General features: G+C 38.6%; 1 protein-coding gene across 3 annotated transcripts in view; it reads left to right on the plus strand.

Annotated features, from left to right (window-relative positions):
- Nucleotides 1-17675, plus strand: part of FGF14 (fibroblast growth factor 14) — a 596870-nt gene extending 579195 nt beyond the window's left edge. For 2 of the 3 annotated variants that reach the window (XM_021695971.1, XM_021695970.1), the window contains 2 exons: nucleotides 13355-13553; nucleotides 16583-16719. In XM_021695971.1, the coding sequence (XP_021551646.1) occupies nucleotides 13355-13553; nucleotides 16583-16719 (336 nt within the window). Of the gene's footprint in view, nucleotides 1-13354; nucleotides 13554-16582 lie in introns of all 3 variants that reach the window. The other variant, XM_021695973.1, reaches the window with a different exon arrangement.
- The last annotated feature ends 1513 nt before the right edge of the window (nucleotides 17676-19188 follow it).

The raw sequence follows: 19188 nt of genomic DNA on the forward strand, positions 1-19188 counted from the left end.
AGGCTCCCTGTTTCCATTTGCAGAACTCCATGATTGATAAACAGATCTGAATTCGGTTTTTTTTTTCATCTCCCTCAAAGTTATATGAATTCTGCTAGACATTATTACAATTCTCTTCATCCTTAGTCTTCTCATAAAAACAGTACTTAGCATTTATTGAGTAGACACTTTGCACCAAAACTATGCTGATTTTGTGTCCAATGTAATAATTCTGTAAAGTATTTTATTTTGGAGGTCTGGTGACTTTTCCAAGATTATATTAAATAAGAGGCCAGGGTAAGAACAAATTCAGGTCCATTTAGTTTCCAAATCCTCGACCTCAACCCCTATACTGTAATTAACGGGGCCGTGCCCAACGATCACTGGTTTTTCATCTGTACTTTTCTCTCCTGATGACTTCAATGCACCTACATTCAAATTTTTTGATCTGATTCCGACTACTTCCTTAACTCTCAATTGATTGAATGGTCTTTCTCTGCATGTTTATATTGTCCTTAAAATTGTAGTGATTCGGGGAGCACACTGTCCCCCAGGGGCAGGCTCCTGGGGGCTTTGTAACAAGGTGCTGTGATACTTGTTAATTTATTTTCAATTTTCCTCCTCAGAGGGCCTACCATTTGCTTGGCCTTTTTAGTTGCAACAGCAAATTGGACTGATTGAGTGAACAGAAGAACTAATCTATGAAACCAGACCTAAAAGCTTACCCAGTTCCATCTGGAGAGATAAATGTGGCAAGTACAGGATCAAGTGTACAGATTAATGAAGGCAGGAGGGATAGGCTGATGGAATTTCTGTTGTTGTTGTTGTTTTACTGTAACACCCCATAAAAATGAAAACCATTTCTAAAAGGGTTAGGTGAGTTCATGAATGGTGATAAATAACAGCTATTAAGGAAACAAGTATCTCAGAGCCTACTTCTAACTGCTTGCCCTGATATCAGTAAGAATAACTGTGTTTCATAGTATTCTGAAAAGTCACAAATTTAACTTCTTTTGGCATTTTTTGGGTTATTCTTACGTATTTAACTAATCACTGGGAATGGAATAGTTTTCTACCACAGTATACTTATGAGATAAACCTTTCTGCAAATGTTTCCGCCCTCAACCCGGAAGTCTGTGATGGCCATCTTCCTCTTATGTTTTAGTTGTGATCTGGGAACTGTTCTGTTTGTTGACTGGGACTTTTTTAAAAGAAATAAAACTGTAAGAAATTTAAGGAACTGTCCCCCGCAAATTCCAGTCCTTTCTCTTCCAATTCCACTTGCTCTGCAACTAATAGTAGTTCCTCAATGTGATTTGTCTTTGTTCGAAGAATGCATTAAGTTTTGTAAAGTAATCTGAAATTGAAAATACACACACACACACACACACACAGGGTACCTGAGGAAAAAAGTAAACACACAACATTGTGGAAAATTACCCAATAGATATTAGAAATAATAGTCTACAAAAGGACAGAAAGCACCATGTAAACTTATGTTATACATGTAAGCTTAATTTTGCCCAAGAATACAAAACCGGAATGTGTGACCTTTCAGAAACAGCAAGGAACACACACCAAATGTCAGCCAGTTCCACAAGCAAGAAACCTGCACATTGTGCTTGACACTCCCTCTCCCTCCGTTGCCATGTGCAATCACAGAGTACTAGCTGTTTGACCTCCTAAAAACTCAAATCTGCCCTTTTCTCTCCATCTCCACTGGCGATGGCCTTTCCTGGCCCTGCAGTAGACAAATCAGCCTTCTTGTATCCAAAGCGACTCTGTTCTTCTCCATTATTCACACTTTGGCCATGGTGTTTCCAAATGCCTAACTGACTGTGGCATGCTTTTGCATAAAAACTTTTAATATCTTCCCATTGTCTGGAGAGAAAGACCAAAACCTGATCATGACCGTCTGGTTTGGCTCTTGCCTACCCCCCAGATCTTAACTTTCCCTGCTGTCTCCTTCACACTCTGCATTCCAATTTCACTGTTTTCAGTTTATCCTTCAAATAATCTGTTTCTGCTCCTGCCCCAGGGCTCTGCACAGGATACTGCCCTTTCCAGGAATATTCTTCACCTTGCTCTAAACCTAGTTAACTCATAATGATGTTTCAGATTTCAGCTCAGAGTGTAATATTTTTTCCTTACCAACTCAGGCAAGGTCAGATTTGTTTGTTAGATGTTCTCAGAGGAATCATTCCTTTTCTTGTAAGAACTTGTCTTGTTTTATGATAATGTAATCATTAGTGTAAATATCTCTCTCCTCCACTAGACTGTATCCTCCATGAGAGGACAGACTATATCAATTTTTGCTCATTGTTATGTCTCAAGATCAAGAACAGTGATTGGCGAATACTAGAAACTAAACTTTCATTGGATAAATGAATGCATGACTTTTAGATATCATTAAGTATAGAATAATGGAAACTTGTTTCCATGTGTTCACAATACTCACATTTCCAAATGTATTAGCTCATAGCTGAAACAGGAAATTTAGTATTTATAATGGTAGATTTTTTTCTTTTTAGCAAATGTAATTCTTCCCATTTCATAGTGTCATACTCTCAACCAACAACCTGGAAATTAAGAGAGTGTAATTCACTAATGCCTGTATTATTTCATGATATTACATGAAATTACAGTGCTAATTTAGAGAGAATTAAATCCATAGCAGGCCAACTTTGGTGGCCTCAGCCTCATCTAGGTAGAGTATACTAGTCATGGGTTGACATTTTCCTCTCCTTGGGTGCTCCACTTCCCTGGAAGGTATTGTCTCTCTTCTTGCTTTTCTGGTCTCTCTCTTCAGTGTTTGATGTTTACCCTTGTGTGTTAACCTTTGGAATCACCGAACAAGTTGTTCCCAGAATCTGGGAAATTGCGTCCAAAGTGTTACTAGCTATTAAAGCAAAATCAAGAGAAAGTAATCCTCAGGTTTTCATCTTAGTATGATGTGGGCTTCCTCTGTGCTACACACTATCAGTGTTGCTGATTCTCATCAGCTCCTGAATTCTGTCTTAGTCCGGTAAGATGATTTATTGGATACTCTGGGGAAAAAAATTAAGCCCCTTCGATTTGCTCCATATTTTTAACATCATTATTATTACCAAATACGTGCTAAGTAGCAGCATGATGCACATAAAATATCACATGGATAGAAATAAAAACATCTCATCCATTGCTTAGTGGAACTTGTGCCCTCTGAGTTTCAAAATCATCATCTGTGACATGAGATAACGCTTTTTTCCTTCTCAAAGCATTTTTTAACAGCATTATTGAATCAAACAAAATATGTGTGAATGGTCTTTGAAAATCATAAAGCTCAATATACATTAATATTATTCAGTAAATATGGTATTTTAGGAGTACCTGTAGAACCTGCTGATAGTTCCTTTATTTTTCTATGGAAACTTGCATTTTAAAGTTTGGATAAACTGGTACTCTTGATTGTTTGCTTTGGTTTGCTTTTCATTTATACAATTAATGGTTCTGACTAGGTATGTTTTATTAGGAAATGTCCACAACATGTGAACTTAATACCAAAAAAGTTCAATGGAAAGGTCTAATTTAAGATTTTAAATGGGGTTTAAAGAAAGGAAAGTAGAAAAAGCTTCAGACGCATGTAGACATTAGCCTAAAGAGAGAAGTTTGTAGAGTCACAGAAATAGTATTAAAATACAGTTCAAGAAAAAAACTGATGAAAACAAGGACATATTTACTCATAGAATTCGGCAGAGAAACAGAGCTAAATATTTGACGTTTTATACTCAGTTACTCAAGACAAAGGGCTGAGAAGTACAAGGAGTTGAAAGAACACCATGATAAAGGAAGATAGCGCAACCAGGTGGGGTAGGACATTGCAAGATACCGAATACCTCTATTCTAACTACGTTAACTTAAAAATTAATTTTTTTTGCACAGCAAATTCTGCTTATTTTGGCTAACAAAAATTCTAGTGCAATGAATTGAAAATGTTTGCTACCATCAGTGATAAAATCTTTGTCTAGTTGGATGTAGAAGAGCTGAGTATCTTCCTCAGCCTTTGTCCCATTCGGGAATGTCTTTGTTGCACCCTCTCCCCCACCCACACCCTCACCACAACCAATGGTGCCCTGATTCTGGGAACACAGGTTTTGTTGTTTTTTTCCCCCAGTTATCTTGAAAGCCCTTAATTGTGCAATCTTATTTCTTAAGTGCTATCTCCCTGTATTTCTTTATTCTCTTTCATTTATAGATGATACCTGACAGGACCAGGCCAGGTACAAGTCCCATTCCAAACCCAACACTCTGGAGACATTAGGGAAAAGTAATGATGTAAGTTAAGAATAAAAGAAACACTACAGCTGATAATTTTTAAATAATTTATCCAAATATACTCAATCATCTTTTCCAGTCCTTTCTTGAGGGTCATTCACTGAATGAGAAAATTTGTTCTGGAACGGTCTTAACTTGCCTTGTAGTCACCCTATTTGTTATCAAGTCACATTTCTTTCTTGGATTCCCTTTTACAATTATATTGGGTTGACCAGTGGCATAACTAGTGGTGACTCAGAGAGCCCAGGATGAAGCCCTGCTCTGCATAAACTCTTCCCAAGATGCTTCATTTTAATGCCATGGTTTGCTAAAAGGAATAAAATGAGATCATGCATGTAAAGCATTTAGCATTGTGAGTGGCTTACACTGATAAATAAATAAATGTTAATTATTACTCAGATGCACTTTGGTTTTCCTTTAATTAGATTTACAGTCACATCTAAGCCAGTCTATAATACAACAGTGTTCCCCAGACATCTGTGGTAAAGAACAAGTTTTCTTTTTATTTTCAATCTTTTGCAGAGAGATACCGCCATAAAAATATAAGACCATTAAGTTACTAGAAAAGTATTTTTAAAAATACAAAATAAAAGCTCAGCATTTTTATTTTTACATCCAATAGATATAAAAAATACTCTTAAATTGTTAACAGAAGTTTATCAGTGTTTTTGCTCAATTTCTGTACTTGTTTCATTGCAGACAGGGAATAAACAATTTGTAGCTGGACACAGGTCCCTGAACCATACTTTACATAGTATTATGATGGAGACTATGTAATATATTCTATTATTTACCTTTCGAATGAGATAACCCTATTTCTAAAATGTTCTAAAACATTCACTGACATTGTCATGGTTAGTTTCTATATAAAGTTGGTTCATTTGATATTTCTGCTGTAACAAAATTACAAATCTGTAAAATCCTTACAATGGAAGGTGAGACGGCACCGATAATCCGACTTTGAGACGTCACTAAGTTCTGTTTTGATGAAGCCTCTGAGTATCTGTCAGACCAAGAAACTTGCATATATTCCTGCCTGCATGGATGGGTATCTGTTGACATCATCCACTCAGATCTTCCAGAACATTTTTTAAAACTAGTAGCAGCACTTTTTCTGGATTTGATTATGTTCATTCAGTCTGATTCCCTTCACATAAAACACTGTCAGTTCCACGTTTCTTTTTTAGGGAAAGTTCAGTATAGTTAGCATATGACCCCACATATGTTGGAGAAGTACACCAATGGGAAGCTGATGTGTGACAAAACAGCAGAACGCATTTGATCTGAGAGCTCAGTTTTACTCACAACACCACCCACTACGACACACTCATCCCATTCCAACCCTGCCCTTGGGAATTTACGACAGCCATGAATTGTGTTTTTCTAGGGGGTGGTTGACAACAGATGGCAGCCAACCCAATTTCTGTTTTATTCAATATTTCTTTAATTGGCCAATGGGGGAAAAAGTTGTGCACAGGCTGGGTGAAGGGGAGAAGAGATTCATTTTGGGTGCTTGTGCTTTCCTGTTTCTTTCTTTCTTTTTCTTTCTTTTTTTTTTTTGCACTCTCAAGAATCTACTTTTTCCTCTCCTTACAATTATTTAGAGAGATGTGTCACCTCTGCCAACATGATAGCTTACATCATTCATTACTATTTCCCACCTATATTTTCTTCCATATGTAGGCATAGATATAAAGATCAGCAGATAAGATACATATTTTCTGTTTTAGTTGAAGGAGTAATTCAGTTGAATTAGCAATTATCTGTATCAGTTATCAATTGCCTTTCTGTAACCTATAACAAACAACCCCAAGAGATGATGTGGCATGTAACAGATAAGTGTGTATAGCTTGTGCATGGGGGTCAGGTGCAGCTTGGCTAAGTAGCTCCGTAGATCTCGGGCAGGACCTGAACGTGTGTCTGGAAATAGGCTGGCTTAGGTTGGAGCAGTTGGCTCTGCTTCACCTATGTCTCTCCTCAAGCAGGTTAGCCCAGGATGCTGTCATGGCTGTGTAGGAGGTTGAAAAGGCAAGTCCAGGTGCACAAGTGTTTGTCAATCCTCTACTTTCTTCACCTTGGCTCATGGTGGGAGGACGTGTCAAATTATATACTAATGGGCATAGATCCAGGGGAGGATGACGAATACGGCCATTTTTGCAATTGATCACATATCTAAAAAAGTAAATATTTTCAGCCGAACAATATGATAAATGAGTAGGAATAGTTAAATATATTTATCTTGATGAAAAGAAATGTATTTGGGCAAGCTACTTAACTCTCTATGATCAATTACTTCATTTCTAAAATGAAGATAATAATAGCACCAATCCCATAGAATTATGTAAAGTGTGTAGCACAGTGCCTGGTGCAGAGTATACATAATTTAAGTATTAGTAAAAGTTATTAACATTATTATTATGTTATTGTAATTGTCATATAATTATAATGATATCAACATTATTATGTTGAAGATTTCACTGTTGTGCACCGACAGATATGTAAGGGTGGTGTATGGTTGTATCAATACTTTCTTAAGCCTATTTATTTTATAAGTTTTTTGCTAATATTTAAAGCACTGATACCATCTGTTCATGTTACAAGCATTATTTTTTTCAGAATTTAACCATGTCTATATTCTAGAGAAAACAGATTTAACGTTAGAGAACCAGTTGGCACATATTTTTACTTATAATCTTAAAATTTCTTAATTAAAGATGTGCTGTAAATACTTCATATTTTTATTTGTTTCCATTTTCTTGCCTTAATAAATTTTATACTAATGTTAAGAAATGGTAGCAAGCTTATGATTGATACCAGTTTGATATTTTCTAAAAATCTGTGAACATTTATTAATTTATTAATGGTAATAGGAACGTATTCCAATGCTTCCCAAACTCTAATATGCATACAGATCACCCGGAGTCTTGTTAAAATGCAAATTCTGATTTGGTAGGTCTGCAATGGGGCCCCAGATTCTGCATCTCTGCCAAATTCCAGGTGAAGTTGCTATTTAGTCCCTGAATAGCAGGGACATACCTATATTCTCCTTATGTATATATTTAAAGATTTTTATATATGTATATATAATATATATGAAAATATACAAAAACACAGTTATATAAATAAATAAAATAATTAAATTATTTAATACTTAATCATTACAATAAATAAATTGTGTTCTTGCCACAATTCTAAACAAGTATGTCAATAAGTCATAAAAAGAAAATATTTATTCAATATTATATAATAAATTAAAAATATATTTAATAAATATATCAATTACTATGTCTAAAGATAAATCTCTGTATTTATAATGTCTCTAAATGTCAAATAGTATCTTTCCAGCAAAAAGAAAGGAAAAGAAAATGTCTTCATTTACAATTTTTTTCTCCAGAAACTACTTAAGTACAGCTTCTGGACCTATAAATATAAGTACCAAGAGACTTCTTTGTTGGTGAGAATATACTTCAAACCACTGGGTCCTGTAATCAAATGAAAGCTGTCTCTTAAACACAAATGTAATTATGCTTTAGTTTGAAGTACACGCACAAACAATTGGCTAATTTTTTTTCTTCCTGTAGGCATTCGTCATAGTCTAATATTATGAATATTTGATTATGTAGAGTTTCAGGTAAATACGTTAGTTAACTCAATTGTCTGCTTTTGAGTGTTAACTACAAATTCTGTTTTGTCCCCAAATTCACGACTGTAAATTCTTCTAAAAGGTCAGAACATGCTTCCCTTATATGTAATCTTAAGGGTGCTTCATATTTCTTTTTTAGAGCTGGCCAGGATCAGAGCGGTATCATTAAAGCATATCATTGATTTTGAAACTACAGAGGTGAAGGAGAATGGGATAATTCTCTGCTGACCTCAGAGAATTCTACAAATTCTAGTAGATGACATCTCTGAAGAGTAGAAAAGGAAGAAAAAAACTGAGAATTCTGGTTAAATGGATCTTTGAGATTCCTGTATGTAGGAGTGTCTGTTGTGTTGAAACCTAGAAGGAATAATTAAATCACTACTTCACTGTCCATAATAACAGTGAACGTTCGAGTTGCACTTTGCGATTCTATGTATAGCTTATAAATATAACTATCAATATAACTAGAGTTTACAACTCAATGTATAGTTTACAAATCATTTTGCACCTCTATTATCTTATTTGACATTTGCAAGAAACCTTTATGATTTGTTACTGTTCTTCAAGGAAGAACTTGGAATCTGAGGCTCCCTCTTTCTCTCAGCTTAAGCCTGGGGAGAAATACTCCAAAGTTCAGGGTCAGAGTCATTACTGAGATGTTGATGGGAGGGGACTGAGCTTTTTGATGACTCTGAAATATAGAGGTTAATAGAATATTAACAGCAATTACTTATTGTGTGTTTATTATGTGCTATGTGCTAGTGTATGTCGAATATTTCCCTACCCTCTCTTTTTAATTTATTTTAGATTTGCCATGTATTCTAATAAATGCTGTAAATTTACCTGGAATGCCTATTTTTATATTTTCCTTTGGAAACAATGGAGGTGGTGGTGGTGCTGTTGGTAGGCAAACTTGTAGATATTAACCAAAACATAAATTTTCATTTAGTCCTAGATGATGCTGGGACTGAAGTAATTTGCAGGCTACTACTTGTGTATCCTTACCAGAAACCCCAGCTCATAATACACTGTATGGGTTTTTCCAGGGACGAAACTCATGAAAATTCTCATTCAAATGGTTTACATTTGTATACATGAAAATAAGTGCAATCCAAGTTCAGTTTGGGAATACTTAGCTCTTCAGTAATTTGAAATGAGATGAACAGCCCCTCCCCATTTACCTGGATTGCGAAGTCCTCAAAATGTACCTTAGATCAGAGTTGGCAAAAATTTTTGGCAAATCACCATACAGCGAACACTGTAGACTTTGCAGGCCAGACCATCTGTGTCTCGACAATTCACCCCTGAACTTCAGAGTGTGAGCTGCAAGAACAGGCAAGCAGCTATATCTGGCCCTTGGTCTGTAGTTTGCTGGACCACTGACTTAGATCCTCACAGTCACTTCTCGTTCTTAGGTTATGGTTAATCCTGAGTTATCTGGGTTTATAGCTATTCCTGGTATGGATTATGGAACATGGGCCTTCCCTTCCCTCCACCCTCTTCTTTCATCCTGAACCCAGAAGCCTTGCTTTGTACATGCAAATGGCCCATCAGGGTATTTTCCTAAACAAAGGCATTTCCCTCGGAAGAGGGATTCTGCCCCTACTGTTAAGATCGATAAGTACACCACAGATGGTGCTTTCAATTGAGAACAACCACAACATAGAGGGAGATATGAAATTTTTGTCTAATTGTTCTGTTTGTCTATTCTATGAGTGGATGATTTCATCTGGCAGTGGTGCAAATTAATACCTAAGCTTCTGCTGGAACTCAACTGTTGTTGATTTTGTTGTGGTATCGGGGGTTCTAAATATAGGCAGGCAAGACGAGGAAAAGACACACCAAACTCCGTATCTATTTCGTTTTGGCAGTCTCTGAGAGCTTATATTTAAGCTTAAATTTAAATAAGCATTCTCATATTATCACTGCCGGTTTTAGAGCATTTCACTGGTGCTCTCATCGTATTACTCAAATGTATCAAAACCATACGGTTGGTTAGGGCTGCGTTCCTAAGCCACCTGGGGTTCCTTCTTTCTTTAGTACTTTGGCTTCTCTATGTTGGGGGTCTCACACCTCAGGCTCATGGGTCCCATCTCTGACCCTTGGTCTGCACACGATCGAAAAACAAAAACAAGAACTAAGAAATAGTTGCCACCATTAAAAGGAAATTTTATCTAGAAACCTGATTTTCTTATTTCCTTTGGAAAACCAGACTTAACTAAAGATCTAAGGTTTTTCTTTTCTACCATTCTGTCTCTTCAACACTGAGCCCGAGTAGGGGGCACATGTAACCTCATAGCAGGCGCTTCTCTCTTGTGTCCACCTGGTCAGTAGAGGCATTGAGTTTGTGACCCCTGCTGGGCACATGTCCCCCAGGGATCTCATCAGCTACGGTGTCCACCTGGGGACTTTTCAGTCCATCTGTCCCCCGAAGCATACTGTGGGACTCAGACACAAAACTGTGACCGGGTTAACTGTATGGTTATTATCGAGAACACGTATGTTTCTGTGTTATGTTTTGTTCATTCGCTCAATGCCACTTTTTCCTTGCAAGGAAATACCTTTTAGAAGTTAGTCCCGAGAAAAAGAAAAGATTTTCTCTCTTCAAGAATTTTTAGAACATATGGACTTTCTGTTTCCGTCTGGGCTACTGGGAGGTTCAGAACTCAATTTAACAATGCGTCATAATTCTGGTGATATTTCTCTCTTGATAATTATTTTAATGCTAGTTACTAAAGTGAACATACATATATGCATGTTGTACAATTTTCCGGTCCATTTTGCAAGAGATTGGGCTTCAACATGTCAGTGTATGAGTGTTGCTAATGTCTCAGAACCTGCCTCCGCATTGGCAATAGATGTGTGTCCATAAAATACTCATCGGGCTATGTCATTATTCCCTTGCTTATTCAAGAAGGGATGTCTGCCTATCTACCTCGTGCTCGTAAGAAAGCCTATGTAATTATCAGAGAGTCCAAGCCCCTATCACATTAATCTACCTTCCTATCCATGTATCTGTGAAGTCACTGGCCCAGCTCCCAGAAAGAGGATGTGGAATGACTTGTTCAGAGTCCCCAGAGACAAACATTTTATCTAAAAAGACTTAGTGTCAGATGTCCTTAAGGTATACTCTGAGAACAAATGACTTCTTCCTCATCTAGGCTCTTCGTTCTCTTTCATATGCAACTTAGAGAAAAGACCCTGCATACCTCATTTGCTGATGGTAATGCTGTCATCCTGCATCCCGACAGTGGGGGATCAGATGGGAGTAGGCTGACTTCTCTGTGGAACTGTTTTTCCAGAGCTAGAGGCCCTGGTGTCTCTGGGTAAAGGTCAGCCAATGGCATGGTCTATCCAGTCAGCTTTTCGCCACTCCACTCCCAGCTGGTTTTGAGATGAGTTTTAACTCGTCTCAAGTAACATACTCGGATGGATGCCTTGGCCTGTCTCAGTAAAAGACAAGTGACACACTGAAGTCTAATCTGTCATGGAAGGTGCGCATTCAAACAATATGTTGTACTTACTAGTCTTTTGAGGACAAACCAGCTTTATAGCATTCCACTTTATTTCCCTCACCACAAATGCATGAACATGCACCCTTTAGTTAGTTGTCCCTCTGTGCCATGGCCTGATTAACCGAGACTGTCGTTTATTAGCAAGAGAAGTAATGAGGTGATATTTGGAAAAATAGGATTTAGTGGAAAGCCAGAACATTTATTTAGATGGGATCTCATTCAAACCTGAGCTAGCATCATCTAGAAGAAATGAAGGCCTACGTAAGTTCCTTTGGGAGTGTCTAAGCCCATCTTTTGGCTACTTTTAATCTCATCGAATTAATCACTGGATCTGTTTATCTTTGTCATGAGAAGCATCTGCCAATAACAAAACCTGTTCCCCCGGGAAAACTATTAGCTTTCAGTGATTTAAAGTAAGTAATGGGGCACTCTGAATAAATTGTATCCTGCAAGAGACACCATTTGATAATTCACACTCTCATGAGAAATATTGGAAGAACCTTTCTACAGGCAATAATGTCACATTCCTTATCATGGTTAGCATAACTTTAACTCTGACAAGTTTTATTTTTAGTCCCTAAAGGATGTGTTTTTCAGAATGTGTACAGAAAATAACGTTTGAAAAGAAAAGTTATTTTCTGCAGTCATAAAAATCTATTAAGGTGAATTTTTTTTCAAGTACAGTGGTATTTTTTAAAAGCTCAGTGACAAGAAAGCTCTGTTTTTGCATCTATATTTCATATATATAAAATAGCACAGTGTTGAACTATTTAAAATAGCCACAAAGACAAGATAAGTGGCTTCCATGTCTATAATTAGGAAGGTTGAATTTTTAAATTATTATTATTTTTTAAAGATTTTATTTATTTGTCAGAGAGAGAGAGAACGCACAAGCAGGGGAGGTGGCAGGCAGAGGGAGAAGCAGACTCCCCACTGAGCAAGGAGCCCGATACAGGGCTCGATCCCAGGATCCCGAAGGCAGCAGCTTAACTGACTGAGCCACCCAGGTGTCCCTTAAATTATTTTTAATATAGGTGTGTCAGAAATGCCTTTGTCGGCTAAAGTTTAGAAGTCTGTAAAAGTCGCCTATGAATATTTATGTCATTAATGATAATCATAAGGTAGTAAGCTTTGTGCTGCCCATCGGTGGGGATTGTGGCTTTGAGAGTCATGGCACTTAATTCATGTTACCCTCTCCGGAAACGCCAGGTGGACAGCAGTCAGGGCAGCTTCTGATGTTTCTCTTCAAGAATTCCAGTGGGGTTCCAAAGCCTGGAATTGGTCTTTATTTCTAGCTCCTGTCACTACAGCTCCCTAACACAACATCCAGCCTCAGCTCCAGCGGCTAGTTTGTGCGCCCGCTGATCCTCATGGTTTTGGTGTCAGGTTTCGGTTTGTGTCTTTGTAGGTAAAACGTATCATCCTATATATCAGTGATCCAGGGCACGGCTAGCGACTATCAGGGTAGCATATAATGATTCCTATGGAAATATTGAAAAAAGATGAGCAAATACCATAAGTATAGATTTTATTTTTGTTTAGCCTATGGTAAATATATGATGCTACTTTGTTGTGCTTTTTCTGGTTATATTCTGGTTGAATTGTATTCTGTTTCAACAAGACTGTTCTGAGTTTGCTCAGGTCTCCTAGTTTCCTACAAAAAGACATGCATACTGTTGCCTATGCATATATTCCCAGGAGTAGCAGATTCTTCTCTATTAATTGTATATTGGAAAAAGCACACGGACAAAGAGTTCATGCAGGACGAGGTGCGGCCAGGTCATCCCTGCCCCAGAGCTGACTCCTTCAGCCTGGAGGACAAGTTTCTGGAGGAATAAAGAAAAAGTTCAGAGAAGCTCCCATTCTTTTCTCTAACTGTCTTTTCTTCCTCTTCTCTCGACAGGAACTTTTTACCCCTGAATGCAAGTTTAAAGAATCTGTTTTTGAAAACTATTATGTAATCTACTCATCTATGCTATACAGACAACAGGAATCTGGTAGAGCCTGGTTTTTGGGATTGAATAAGGAAGGGCAAGTCATGAAAGGAAACAGAGTAAAGAAAACCAAACCAGCAGCTCATTTTCTACCCAAGCCATTGGAAGGTGAGTGTTATGTGAACATTATCCCTCTCAGTCTGTGACACGTTTATTTTTCCCATTGCTAACTCTACATTGGCCACAAGGAACCCTCAGAGAATGCTGGAAATTTTCCGTATCTTGATCTGGGTGGTTGTCACACAAATGTCTACTTAAATTATGAATTTAAGATTTGTACACTTTATATACATGTGTGTGTGTTTATACATTTTATAGATATATAATATATACACACATATACATATATACACAAATTGACGGAGTATATAAAAATATATCACATATATACACATATAGCTAAGTTTTGAAAATTATGGAATATAAGTATTTGCCCATTTTGATAGTCTCCAGCTAAAATAATCACATACTTGTGAATTACTATAATTAGAGAGAATAAAGAGTTAATCTCTTGGCCTTTAAAGAGCTTGTTGATGTCAGCTGTCTCCCTTCCAGCTGTACACTTGTTTAGTAAACTCGGCTGTGGCCCTGCCTTCTTCTATATTCACCTGTAAACAATGAAGCTTTCACGTTCACTTTGATCAGATTCCCAGAGAGCACACTATAAAGTGTTGCTAATTAATCAGAAACTTCTGCACCTTTTTCATTAAGGATTCTGCCAGAAGTGCCCTTTACCTTATCTATATAGTATTTGAGAACTAGAAAAAAAAAATTGATCTTGAGGCATTTCAAAAGTGTTGTCTATTCAAATACTTCTACCTTTCGCAGAAAAGCAGATCTACAATAACTCAATAAACACTTTCATCTAACTTAGTTTGATTTTCTTTTTGTTTTTTGTTCCTAGAGGAAAGGTTTAGCCATCAAGAGAAAATGTATATTGGTTTTATAATCCATCTTCTCTATAGGAATAAGATAATTCTAAATATTAAAAGTTAATTATTAATTATTTGTGGATGTATAATTCAGCTTTCAGTTTGCCTATGTTTGGAAAACCACTCTTGTTGGTTAATACCATCTTTATAATTTCAACAATGATGGCTTACTATCCCCATAACTAAATTTGCCTATAGAACAAGTCATTGAAACCTAAACAATTAGCCACAAGGGCCTGTCTAGGAAAGGAAAAATTATACCAGAGTCTGAAATATGAGTGAATTATTCTCATTATATGATAGATCATCAGAGTAGAATTAGAGTAGAAATAAGAAATGAGAGGGTTTTACTGTCCTTCCAAAGTAACACCTCTGCGATTTGGCCTTACTGTTTTACATGAATCGAGACCATCAGACTCACCAATATTCAAATGCAAGTGAAACATTTGAAAACTAAGTCCATAAATCTTGTTTATTTGCCACCTTGCTTCGTCTCTTTGCGTTAACTTTTGTTTTGAATATGAACAGATATGAACTAACTAAATTCTAAAACCTTATCTTCTAGCTGCATAAACATAATGAAAACCAAAAGGGCCTTTATGTCTCTTAACTGAGGCAAAAGCTGGAGACCAGCTATTTTTATATACCTAGCAGGAAATATCTAAGACTGAGATGTTGGGTGTAATAATACCACTTGGTATTTGAATCATACACTGAACAGTTGTGTGTATGTGTGCGTTGTGCGTTCATGGACTTCAGAGGCAGAGAGAAACAGTATTTTCAAATAATTAACAGACAGAAGTACCCTAAAAATAATTAAGGGGGTATTATAATGACGGAGGTTATCACATAGTGTAATTTATAGAGGAAGATTAATTTCAAACTTTCAAAGCCCATACAGGATGTAAATTATATGATTGGCAACGTTAGGGCAAATTAGGTACTTGATTTAATCACTGATGCTCTGGGGCATTCATATCTCTTACACAACTTCACCGCATGGACAGTCAAGGTTAATGCTCTGACGCCATTGTCTCCTAATTGAATTAGTAGCGGGAGTGAGAGACTGGAAAGCGCTTCAGGGATATGGATTAATCCCTTTTAGTACCTTGCCGACTCATCTCATGCAGGTCTGGTATACATGTGCGCTTTCAGAGCTGTGTGCTGCTGAGAACCCACATGGTGCATTGATCCAAGAGCCTATAGATCTACCACTATGATAGTCCACCCCACCGACCATGAAGAGACAGAGTGAGTCTCTTCATGAAATATCGTATAAACAAAACACTCTCCAAAGCCTAAACAGCAGGTTAGACAGCTCTAACTCACCAGTATTTCTGATGGCAGATGATTCTAACTCGGCTCATTTCCCCCAGGTCAGTCTTACATGTCCTAGCACAGGATTCCCCAGAGTCAGTTGCCAAAAGGCCACATGAACTGTTGTGATTAACTGCGCCACTGGATACCCCTCAAGCAACTCCTCCGTGCTCACTTGCACATGGCTCCCACTTGCCCTCTTGCCACTCTGTGCTTCTGCCTTATTTTTAACAAGCTATCAGAACACGAGGCATAAAAAAAAAAAAAGCCCCGCCCCCCCCCTCCCCCCCCCCGTGCCTTCAGTTTCCACGATGGAGGGAGAGGAAATCTAAAGGCTGATCTCCAGAAGGCCCCGGCTTCAGGAAAGTGAGATCCTGGTCATTGCTTGGGGATAGCTTTGAAGTTGACACTAGAGTGATTGTGTTGCTTTTGAACCACTTGAGAGAAAAATAATGTAATGATCTAGGGTGTATGTACCTGGCCTCGAAAAGATGAATGGGAACGAGGGGGTTCAGGAGTTGACATGGGCGTGCCCTGGAAGGGAAGTCTGCGTTTTCCTAGTTGTGCAAAGCGAAGTAGGTTAAGTGCTCGCCCGTCCCCCACGCTGTGTGCGCGCGCGCATGCGCCTCAGACGTAAGGCGCACAAAGAGGCCACAGCTCCTATTTACACCTCCTCTCCTAGACAAAAACCCAGCGCACCCATGTCCATATTTTAGTTCTATAAACCAGAGAATGCGAAGGAAGTCATTGCTGCCCGGGGCCGGGGAGGGGAATGACGGCTTCAACACAGCAGTTCCCTCTGCTGCGCGGGGGGGCCTGGCCACGCTCGAACCTAACCAGGTCATGTCTCCTTCCCTCCTTCCTTCATGCCCTCCCGCCTGTCACCAGTTGCCATGTACCGAGAACCCTCTTTGCATGACGTCGGAGAAACGGTCCCGAAGGCCGGGGTGACGCCGAGTAAAAGCACAAGCGCGTCGGCAATAATGAATGGCGGCAAACCAGTCAACAAAAGTAAGACGACATAGCCAGATCCTCACAGGTGTTGTGACTTTCTCGTCCTGAGCACAGTGGAGTGATTTATCCTTGCCAGACATTCCTGCGCCCGTGGCTGAGGAGCGGCTGGAAGCAAGCCGAGGCTTGCTCTCGGCTGTCTCGAACTTCTTGGTTGCGAGCGGATAAATCTCCACCTGTCGCGCCCCCAGAACAAGAAGACACCTGGACAACCAGCTAAACTCAGACCATGGAATGCCCTACCAGATATGGAATGCCTTTTTAATATCTTTTCTGTGACCGTGACACTTCATGTGAATGACACACTTCACAAGTACACTCGATACCTTGCCTGCTGACAGCTACCCATAATCCTTTTCGAGTCCTGTTCCAGCGAAATCCATGTGTTTCAGTTCAATTTTGTAGCACACCAATACTATTGAGTAATTTCTAGTTAGACGCTGTAAACCTGTGCTATTAATGGATTTCTCTTCTCCCCGTTTTTACAGGGCTGCTCGCTCCGCTGTCTGTGACCTTTTGCAGAGATTGTACTCCTCTAAATCTTAAATGTGGCAGTTGGCCTAGTTCGGAGAGCCATCAAGGAATCAGGAAGCCTTCTAAACCTATTATTACAAATTGCATCTATAAAGATTAAGAGTGTTGTCTCCGGTTCCCACTATCGATTAAACACACATATACGCTCTATCCAGTACAGATACTGTGTTCTTGAGGTCGGCGTTGCCGGGGTGAGAAATGGGTCAAACACAGTCCGGGGGGGAAGCTCTCTACCGTATGTGTTTGACCTTCCCCCTATAGTTTCTTTGTGTGTGTGTGTGTTTTATACATATCACAAGCTTACTGGTAATGGTAACATTTGCCTTGCCCAGCGAGCAAGACCCACTGGTTTTTGAGAAAGTGGGTCCAAAGAACTCTGTAGGCCTTGTAGGCCTGATTAAGGTTCATTTTTCATCTACTGATCCTCATTATTTGGAAAAAAGAAAAAGAAAATTCAATAATTACAACCTACAAGAATTGCGCTACCTAAATCCATTTCCGATATAATCCTACCGGTTTTTAATGACCTGAACTGAATGCCATCCCCGGGTTTGGCTGCGTTCCACTCATACTCAGCAGAGCATGGGCAAGGCGGCTGTTGTGTTCTTTTCTGCAGCAGCAATGCAAACGTTAGTTATTAAATTAGACTTTAATATTTTTGGTGTTTAATGACAAGTTTTTAAACTGGACATATTAGGAACAACTATTTTTTTTAGCTCAGCATGCTGAGTCAGGTACTGTGTATCTCACCACTCCATACCTGTAACTCAGCTTCTCGGGGCCCCGATAGCCCAGCGGCTGGGGTGAGGTGCCTTGCCATGAGCTCAGAATGCAGTCTGTTGAATTCTTCTGGATAAAATTCAAGGCAAACCAACACGTTCAAACATCAGGTTTTTGGTCCACTCCATTGATCTGCTTTTGTTTTATTTTGCTTTTCTTAATTTCCTTTTGCCTAAGTCCGAGCGCAGGGAAGACAACCGCTAAGAAAGGTCACCAATGGTTGACTGCACAGGGAAGAAACCATGCAAAACGTTCACGATGGGATGTAAGGAGTTTCAAAACGTGGAATACGAAACTGTTTGGAAATATATTTGTTAACTCTGTGTATACTTAATAAAATTCAATGTTTCCTCCTCGGAAGAGTTAACTGAGACCAAACTGAACCTCATTTATAGAAAACTATACGCAGGATCATGTACTGGCCTCTTGTGATTATTTCCATGAGGAAGGCTGACCCAGTCGCCATCCCCCCCGCCCCCCGCTCCCCTTCCCCCCCTGCATCTGCACTGTATTTCCTGGGAAATTATTTTGCCACTGCGTTCCTAAGTCTCCATGACAGCCCTTGCCCGGCATTTAAAAAATTTTGGCCTGCTTAGCTGATTAAAGATTTAGTATAAATTTAACTGTTTATGCTTACTTCATTTTCATATTGGATTTCATTTTAATAAAGAAAAAGTTAGCATAACGTTTGAGTAGATTTATTGTCAATAATGCTAAAGTACGAATACAACAAAATGATTCCTTCAACCATTCTTGATTTCTTGTGACACCATTTTAAAGCCTATTGTTTTCAACAGGATGAGTTAAAACCCATTAGATGAATTTCACGAACCAATTATTTAGGGAAGACATGTATTCTATAATCTGTGGCAAACCGAATTATTTAACTTGACATTCCAATTAGATGGGCTTATAGACACTGCTTGCCCCAACACACACACACACACACACACACACACACACACACACACACGTACACACCAAACAACCCCACCTATTGGTTTTTGGTAATCAGCCCTACTTGCTATTTTTTTTCCCCCCGCAAGCCTATTTATTGGTTAAAATTAAGACAAGATTTATTTTTGTAAATGACTGAGATTTATGTCAATGTGCACCTCTGTTTTGTTTTGTATATGAGTTGTCTCCAAGGGCATTTATCCCTATGAATG

This window comes from Neomonachus schauinslandi, chromosome 3, assembly GCF_002201575.2.
Source record: "Neomonachus schauinslandi chromosome 3, ASM220157v2, whole genome shotgun sequence".
Lineage (NCBI taxonomy): Eukaryota > Metazoa > Chordata > Mammalia > Carnivora > Phocidae > Neomonachus > Neomonachus schauinslandi.